The 10,000-nt window shown below is 38.9% G+C and overlaps 1 protein-coding gene across 1 annotated transcript in view; it reads right to left on the bottom strand.

The window, feature by feature from the left end:
- The window catches only part of LOC123984501 (PDZ domain-containing protein 7-like), a 38,237-nt gene that overhangs the window by 12,777 nt on the left and 15,460 nt on the right, over nucleotides 1-10,000 (bottom strand). The window contains exons 2-3 of the mRNA XM_046071417.1: nucleotides 4,303-4,363; nucleotides 3,041-3,568 (exon numbers count right to left, since the gene is read on the bottom strand). Of these exons, the coding sequence (XP_045927373.1) occupies nucleotides 3,041-3,568; nucleotides 4,303-4,363 (589 nt within the window). The remainder of the gene's footprint in view (nucleotides 1-3,040; nucleotides 3,569-4,302; nucleotides 4,364-10,000) is intronic.

Below are 10,000 nucleotides of genomic sequence, written 5' to 3'. Positions count from 1 at the left end.
ATCTCAAAAACAGCTGGTGCATACTTGTACAGAAAGCCTGTACACTGTGAACTGTGATGATGATAGCACCACCAGGTAAAATGTGTCCAGTACTTTGATTTATGACTAAATGTATTAAAAATGAATGACACCCCCATCAGCCTCATCTGCACTTTGTTTAGTGCTGCTTTGCATTGATGAAAACATGTCTGTTTTTTTAACTGTACAGAAATGACAACCAGTAGTATACAGAGAGGACAGAAAGAACTTCTTACATCTCTATAACTCATATGACATATTATATCATCAAATCTCAGAAGTTACCTGAAATTGACCTTTCTGCTTACACCATCCTCACACAAATAAACTATGCATCACTGAACACTTTAATGCAAATGTTCAGTCTAACGGTTTAGTTTTGTTTAGAATTAGCATTATAGCCTCACAGAGCCACTAGCTTGCCTGTACTCTTAGTTTTGTTTGTATATCAACAAATATGTTCTGATAATCCCTGAGCATCCCTTGAATTTGTTTTTAAAAGAAATGTGACCAAAATATTTCCTGGACATTCTGCACTTAATAAATTTGTTCTCTGTAGTTTTTTAGTTTAGGAGAAACTATGTAACGGAGACACTGTTCAGGTCTGTATGAGCCAACAAATACAACGACAGTTTGGACTGGTGGACACACCTCCACCACTCTTGTTCTCAACACTGTGCTCAGCCCCCTCCTGTTCACGCTGTAAACCCACTTCTGCATCCCTCGACATGAAGAGAACTCTTTTGTGAAGTTTGCGGATGACACCACCATCAACACCACCTGATGTCAAACAACAATTAGACTGCAGATCGGGAGGAAATTGAGAATCTTGCATATGCATCTTGCAATGGTGCTTAGAGAACAACTGGCTGCTCAACTTCAGCAAAACCAAGGAGCTGATTGTTGATTTCAGGAAAAAGGAGATAAAGACACACACTCCTATCTACATCAGTGGTGCTGAGGTGGAGCAGGTGAACAGTTTCAGGTTCCTGGTAATCAGCATCACAGAGAACCTGACATGGTCATCTCACATCTCTGCGGGAAGAATATCCTGCCATGAATCAAATCTGAAAATAAAGTTCTGAAAGGTTGAAACTAACTGTTTGAAAACTCAAAATTCTACCAAAAAAAGTTTTGCAAGATCGAAAACTAAGATTTGCAGGCTTGCAAAATGCTAAAAAAATAAAATAAAATCTCTGAAAACATTATGTTGTTTTTGAGTTTTCCTTCTTCAGAACTTCAACATTTTTTTACAATGTTGCACAAACAATTTTTCAGAGTTTAAAATTTTTCAGTGTTCTCCCAGAGTATTAGTTTGTTTTCCAGGTTTGAAACCTTGTAAATGGTGATCTGAAAACGGGTGTGCAAATGTGTGAAAAAAGGTTTTAAAACTCTGAAAATTGAGGTTCGAAAGTGCGAAACTTTATTACATTACTTTACATTTGCTCTCGTATTGCAGACTATTTTTCAGAGCTGAGTTTACAACACCCACTTTGCTGAGATACGCTCACACAGTTGCGAGCTTGCAACTCATGATTTGTAGCAGCGCTGTCACGCAGCTCTGCTCTGAAACTCTGGCTTAGCGAAAATGAGGCTTCGCAACGTCGCAACTTAAAAAAAAGCCTGCTCTTAGCCAATGCTTGGCTTTCTGCTGAAGTACAGTCCAATCACAAGTCGTATTTACTGGATAGAGGGATTGACAGCGGTGCATGGATGTGGAGAAGAAATCTGCTACGGGTAGAAGCTCAGGGTGGTTTGTTCATCAGCGCGATGTCACCCGTGGTGTTGTGTCAGGAGATGCAGTAACTGAACCAGCGGTGAGTAAGAAATAGTATAAATTACATGTAATTTGTTAAGCTATGAGGAGATGGAAAAGCTGCTAGCCGCTAGGCTCATTTATGCTGTGGAACCTTTTTATATACAGTCTATGTGTGTAACATGCCATATAGGCTTAAACTATCAATGGTGACTATCAACCAGGCAAATCTCGACAGTAAATGTATGCTTTTGTTAAATGTGATTATTCTATTAAACCGCGTTTTATGTGTGGCAGTGGAGGCATTTTAAAGTTTACTTTTACAGCACTTAACCAGTAACAACTGTGTTGTTGTTGTTGTTGTTGTTTTTTCGTTTATGGCCTAAAGCACAGAAGACGAGGCAGCATGCTGTGGTCATCACTCACAGGAAAAAGCAACAGAAAAAAATAACTTCAAAACAATAGAATAAATACGTTTTAATCTGCCCACGTCTTGTTGTTTATGTGTAAATACAGAGTTTTAAAACTTTTTTCACACATTTGCTCAGATCACCATGTACAAGGTTTCAAACCTAGAAAACAAACTAATACATTGACAAATTTGAACCTCTGAAAAATTGTTTGCACAACATCATAAAAAAATGTTGCAGATCTGAAGAAGGAAAACTCAAAAACAACATATAATGTTTGCAGAAATTGTTTTGTTTTTTTGGAACTTTTTGGGTAAGATTTTGAGTTTTCAAACACTTAGTTTCAACCTTTCAGAACTTCATTTTCAGTTTTGATTCATGGTATTCTTCCCATAGGTGAGGTGCTTACGCAGAGCCCAAAGGATACTAAAAGACAGTACCCACCCAGCCACAGCCTGTTCACCCTGCAGCCTTCTGGGAAGAGATATAGAAGTTTCTGCTGTGGCACCACCAGCCAGCAGAGCAGCTTTTCCCCCCAAGCTATCAGACTCTTAAACTCAAATTCATCCTCAGCACTGCTCCATTGAATATAATTTATCTCTGTTTATCATTTTTACAATTGCTTAACGTATATTGTCTGCTATGTAGCAGAAGGGAGTTACTAAATATCACTCCACAACCTGTTGTATTGTGACAAATTAATCAACCTTGTACCTTGCTCATATCGGCTGATTCATCACCCCAGCCTACATATTAGTGGGTTGGTTTCTTTAATGTATATTACACCGAAGTCTATAAAGCAACCTTACATCCACTATTTAACTCTCTTAACAATCCCAGTGCCTGCAGGTCTCACCTGACATGGTGATGTGGCTCTGGGAACGTCTGATTGGCTTCCGTGGTCTGCTCAGGGCCATCAGCGCTGCAGTCTTAGGGGAGTGTTTCACTACTTCCTGGTCCCCAGATGACAGCGTCCTGGTCCGTCCTCGCCCTCCTTCCCCTGCTCCTCCCATCTCCCTCGGACCTTCCCCTTTCCCACGTATGACTGTGTCCTTCAGCAGCAATGTGGCACCTATAGTCCGGCTGGTTTCTGTGGCAGTCAGCCTGTCGGGGTACGACCCACTAGGCGAGGGGTGGTCCAGGTAATTTGGAGGGTGGGGGTCAGTCTGTATGGCGGTATCAGCAGTTCGCTCTGCGCTGCTTGGATGTCGGGAGCGGTCCTCTGTGGAGATGGCGACGTCTACCATCTCAGAGCCAAAGACAGGAGGGAAAAGGACCTGGGAGAGACCACTGAGGGAGCTGAGAGGGGTGCTGGAGGACAACGAGGAGACAGAAGAGTTGGAGTCTGAACCCTGGGAGGATGGTGCAGGGCCCCCATTGGCTACTGTAGAAAACAATCCATAATTAGAATGAAGTGTGAGGATGAGTGTGTGTTTAAAATATTATTATGCAAGTACAATACCTTGTGAAACCGATTGCTATACGTGATCACAACACACACACAGTAAAGCTGCAGTACATAGTGAATATGATTTGCACAGAAAGCTTCATGTCCTTCTTTGTTTGGATCAGTGCATGTCTGCCCTCATGTTCTGTTAATCCTCTAAACCTTTGAGGGACAGAACATGAACCAGGAGTCCTTCTGTTTTTTTTAGTTGTTGTTTTTTTAATAAAACTCCAAAATGACTCTGCATCTTGACCCAGATGTTAGGTCATGATCTGTTCCAGATGACTGAGCTGCCTTTGAGTACAGTGAATTAATCCCTGTTCAGAAGTACTCATATCAAACAAGGAAAACAAAGAATTTGAGTCTTGTGGAGGAATTGAATGACAGGGTTTTATTGTAAGCAGGTTACATGTGGCCAATGTTCCACTTTTTTAAAGAAGATTTCTGAGTAGAATCCAGCATGTGGCTTTGCAATCAGAAATTAGAATCACAAATTACAAATTACCAGGTCTCAACTTCATTAATTTGTTCTACAATATTTAGTTTAGTGCAGGTAATTATTTTTACACCACTGTTGAATTCATTATAATCTTTTAAAACTCTTTTTAAATACTATCTCTGTGTTGTAAAAACAACTTTTTCCAAACACACTTTTGGAATAGTCAACGTACATTGGTCGAGCCAGCCGTATTCTGCCACCATCTCCTTGTATGCAGGGTATCTCCCAGCTTCCTGTTAAAGTGCGGAAACACAAAATATTCAGGAAGAACATAAACAGTCAACATAATAATACAAGAAAACTACAAATTGCATTTGTCTACACCTGACGCTTACGAAGTAGAAGTTCCCTTTCCTTGAATATCAGTTAACAACAGCTAAAGTTTTTATTTACATACATTATTTACATTTAATTTTTTTTTACTGTATATTTTTAATATTGTAGGTTTTGGCTACTTGTCTTGTTGGTTACAGATATTCATATTGTCCAAATTCACAATAAGTAGCTATTGCTGTTTTCAACATCTGGAATACATGAACAAGCATCTACAGCCTTGCTAGCGGCTCTGTGAGGTTGGACTTACTGTAGGCACAGTGATGCTTTAAGCTAATCGCTAACAATGACACTGTTAACATGCAGGTGTTTAGTAGGTGTAATGTTTACCATGTTCACCATCTTAATTTAACATGTTAGCATGCTAACATTTGCTTTATTAGCAATAAACACAAAGTACAACTGAGGCTGATGGGAATGTCATTAGTTAGATATCTGGTTATGAACCAAAGTATACAAATGGAAATTTTGACCTGGTGACAGCGCTATATGAAAAGTTTTAGATCACCAATGTTACCTGAATGTCTGTATCAAATTTCTTGCCAATCCATCTTCTAATTGGTGAGACATTTCACTCAAATGTGAACCTGCTGGTGATGCTAGATGGGACCACCAAAGCCATTAAGATTCATCATCTGGGAACCATGAATGTCACCACCAAATTTAATGATCAAAGGACCAAAGTGGTGGACCAATCAACACGCTGACATTTCCAGGTTCCGAATGTAACTCAACAACAGCAACAAAAATATTTTCCATGTTAATATGCAATAATCTTCATGACAAAGCCTCTCTCGCAAAGAGTGGAGGCTACTCGCAATAAGTGATACATTTTGTTTGAAGTTCACCTAATGTGACCTCCCCACACCGTTTCTCAGACTGCCTGCATTTAGAGAGACCACGAGAGAGAGAGAGAGAGAGAGAGAGAGAGAGAGAGCATTGCTCACAGCTTCAGGGCTTCTCCGCGACTTCTGAATTGCAAAATTGTAATCAGTATATTTAAATATAAATGTTGTCGGTCAGTGTCTATGTATTAACACAAACGGTTAACAGTCGCCGCACAGTAGTGAGAGAATATCATGACACCTGACGCTGTGTCCTGCTGTTTCTTTCCCCCTCGCTCTAAGACACAACTGTTTCTCCAGGATGCTTTATTCCCTCTAAAGCGGATGTGAGCTGCATTTTATCAGAAGTGCAGAAGTAAACATTTGTGTGGAATTGTGGTGATATAGTGATATAGTCTGATCACAAGTGTTTTCAGTTTCGGTTTTCTTCCTCTGATGAAGATCAGTGCGCTCGTCTCATTGAGTAGACTACAGTCCCAGACGGGCTCTGTGTCTGTCAGAAGGTCTAAAGGGGGTAGCCTCAGGGGTGGACTGGTAATCTGGCATATGCTACCGGCAGACGAACCTTTAGGGCCGGTGTTATGTAAAAAAAATCGCCAAATTCGTGAAAATAACCAATATGTTTGGTACTGGAGCTGCATTAGCTTCAACATCAGCTGCATAGCCTACCCTGCATAGAGCAGGCACTTGAAGAGGAATAAAGGAGAGCCGTGGCCACTGAAAAATAGCTTGCACCAAGTAATGTTAATTAACAAATAAAATGCTATGAGAAAGGTTTGTTTGCACAATAATAAAACCTGCAATGCAATATAAATATATTGAATATAAATATATTTTTAAAAAGTAACTTAAGGTAAAAAAAGAATAAGCTACCGCATTACATTCTATTATATTTTTAAATTCTGAATTGTCGCCTGCCACCTAACTTGCGGGGGGTGAAAACATAAAAGATTTCTGGGCTGGGCTAAGCCCCCAATGTTTCAAGAGCCTGAAAACGCCCCTGGGCACCACTACTGCTCTAAGCATTTTGCATTAAGAATTAGTGTCCAGTAGCCTCTCAAGTCTATTTTAAGGAATTGTATCACCAATACACAGCTTAAGGTAAAAGAGAATACACTTAAAGTTACATCTACATTTTCTTTCAGAAGCCTTGGATGCCCATGTGTGAGAGAGTTGAGTAACTAAAATTAACCCTGGCCCCACTATGTTTGACTGTGACCCACAAGCAGATACAGCTAATACAGGGCAGAAGGAAGACATAAAATTAAGGTTTTGTGTCAATTATAACCTGATCCCTGACTGCCTTTGAATAATGAACGTCGTCCCTGGCTGTTTTTCACACGTGGAACCTGAGATCAGAGGAGTAAAATGAGCATGCAGCAATGTTAGTAAGCTAAGAGAGCCCACATACACACAGTCAAAACACACCGCACAACACACTTCTGCCAATTCATACACACAATTCTTTGAATGTCTGAAAATGACACAGGTTAAGTGGCACGGCCTTGCACACATGCATGCGTACACAGACACACATAAGGAATGAAAAGGACTGTAAGCCAGCTGACTGCCATATCATAACATTGGCATATCACCTTCTGAAGATGATGTGGTTAAGTTGTTGGCAAAATGTTGCTTATTTACACATCCAACCGACATGGAGCTACATCAGCCTTCATTTGGAGCAGTGTTTCTGTCCATCAGATGAATGTAAGTCCAATATTCACTCTCCCTTTTAGCTCTCCACCAAATCCATATAATGGCACTTTTCCACCACATGGAACCAGCTCAACTTGCCTCTACTCACCTTTTTTTGTTTTCCATTGGGGAAAAATAGTACCTGGTACTTTTTTTCATATCACCTCTGTTGAGGTTCCAAGCGAGCTGAGGCGATACCAAAAATGACGTATAAACACTGCCTTACACTTGTCATCTTTTATGCAAGTACTTATAAGAGTGCTATTTTTCTCCTTTTATTATGCCTTATATATTGTTTTAAATCTTTAACCTGTTCCATCTTTATTATTGTTCTTGTTATTCCAGTCTGTCCACACGTGTGAGGTTTAGGTCAGGGATGTGGGGTTGTTGATTGTTTTCCTCACTAGCTGTCCTTCTCCTTCCTTGACTGGGATCAGTCAAGGATCTTTTGTTCCCCACAACATAGATGCTCAGACTGTCTAATGATCATGCAATTGTTTGCTCTGGGCCAGACGTTAGTGACTGTCTTAGGAGACAGAACCTCTGGTCCAGCTGATTCTGTTGTAGTACTTCTCTGTTTATTCTCTTTTGTTAAATAAATTCTTCAAAGACAACGGTTCGTTGTAACTCAATTATTTGCTCAACCTCTCACCAGGAATACAATTTCCACGACACCTACTACTGATTGGCCAGAAAGAATTGCCACTATTCACTGCATCATCATTGCACACGCCAGATAGGGGCCAGTGTTTTATATTTTACACAATAACAATAAGGGAAATATCTCTCTCTTCAGCTGCTAAATGTTCCACTTTGTTCACCAGCTAGATGCTAACTATGTCTGTCGGCTGTTTGGCACTGAGCAGGTTCAGTGGGATTATGAGAGTGGTGAGAGTAAACCAAAACAATAAGTTGCAGGTCATAAAACCAAACCAATGATCTTAACTGCAGAGTTGGAGTCTATTTGTCATTACGACCCCTTTCACATTATACGTGAGAGACAAATATAGATGACATCAAACTAATTTTGACAGCTACTTCCGGTCCCGCCCCAACCGTAAATATGTGTATGCAACTGATAAGAGGGGTGCGTACATCCTTCCGTTTTGTGTTTTTGACTGATAATTGGAGGAGGTTTTTCATTGATTTAAAGACTTTATTAAGTAATAAAACATGAACTTGAATGAATTAACTAGTAGGTGTTTATGGCAATAAATTTATCATTAAAAATAGTATAGCAGTGAGTTATAAGTAAAGGAGGAATCTCCGGGGCCAGCAAAGGATCAGTAGGAGGTTTCTTCATTGATTTGGAATCAAGTCAGTCTTTATTATTAAACAAGTAAAGAATAAATTGAAATAATTACAGTAAAGCAGTAAAATGGTATAACGGTGAGTAAAAATTAAACAGCATTATAAATTACCTTCAACAGCATGCAGCAAAATAAGAGTGAGTTCCAAAATTAAACTTTGTAAAATCTTTGCTAAAGCTTTGTGTGACAAACTTACCATCATTAAAGAACTAAAGAATAAATTGAAATAATTACAGTAAAGCAGTAAAATAGTATAACAGTGAGTTAAAAATAAACAGCATTTTAAATTACCCTCAGCAGCATGCAGCAAAATAAGAGTGAGTTCCAGATCTGGTACCAGAAGTAACGGTCCCCAACCCCTCACCAGTTATCTCCCACATGCACAATATCTCTCACATACAAAATAAGAGGATGGGCAGAGTTAGCCGTGAGCCAATGATAAGAGACTAGGAGGGGTTACCATAGGCCAATGATGGGAGTCTGTGAAAATAAAACAAGAACATTGTCTTCAACAAATTGCCAAGAGGGCACTTGGATCCTTGAACAGTATCTACCCACCAAAGAGGGGAACCTCCATGCGGTGAATTTTTTTCAGCTAATGAGTGTTTGTATCTCTTAAAGACTTTTTGTTTCTTTCAAAACTAACTAACATCATTGTTAGTAATATTTAAACATTTCTCTGTGATACAAAAATATTCAGGGCCACTTTATTGAGAATTTACAGTTTTACCTGTTATTCAGAAATAACTTGGATGCATGCACAAATATCAAAGATTGCAGTATTAGCACCAAAAGGTACTTTATCCAGGGTTCAATTATATAAAATGTCTTATTACACTAGTCCAGTCATTTAAACTTTCTCTTAGGGGAATTCAGGTTTCTCTGTGGTGCTTGGTCATTTTTATGACCTCTGTGGAATGGTGAAGTAGGCCTTTTTAAAGGGCCTTCATCTTTATCTTATTTTGTATTTGCTCTTCATAATTATAAATTAGGACTAAAATGCTCAGCAGCAAGATCCTTTTTTTAAAAAATTTTTTTGTAAGTAATCACTAAAACAGGTTTATCAACTTTTGCTAAACCTATGGAATAATTCTGTCCCCAAATATTGTGAAATGAAATTGATCAGTTATTGCGACCACAAGATTTCTATCAATTTTGCAATGTACTTGTTTCTTCAGTCTAAATTTTATAGGATTGTATTTTATTTTTTGACTGCATTACAGAAACATCCATTGTTTGCTGGCACGTAATGACACGGAGTTCCCTCTTAGTTCCTTCTTAGCTAGCATGGAGCGACACTCCAGCATGGATGAATAAAAGAATGGGATATTTCTATTAAGAGAATATTGTAATCTAAACTAAATATTTAATTTGTAGCTACACTTACAAAATAAGGACAATTCTTATGTAGCAAAAACCCCAAAACTACAAGTGTTAACAGCGTCCAAATAACTCTAAATTTAGTCTTTCAGTAACATATAGACTATGTCCCTCATTCTAAACTAAAGCCTTACTCATAACTAAGTGACTAGTCACGCTAACAGGCCTCCTCTTTCCCTTTAGTAAAAAAAGCTAGAATTATAAAAAATTATAGTTTACAACTTTATCAACTGGAAACTTCAAGAGCTAAAGTTTGATCCTTCTACTGAGAACCAGCTGCCTTTTGCTAATTAGGGTGCAACCC

Source organism: Micropterus dolomieu, linkage group LG15 (assembly GCF_021292245.1).
Source record: "Micropterus dolomieu isolate WLL.071019.BEF.003 ecotype Adirondacks linkage group LG15, ASM2129224v1, whole genome shotgun sequence".
NCBI lineage: Eukaryota > Metazoa > Chordata > Actinopteri > Centrarchiformes > Centrarchidae > Micropterus > Micropterus dolomieu.
The sequence above is the reverse complement of the archived record's forward strand: the minus strand, read 5'-3'. Positions and strand labels throughout refer to the sequence as shown.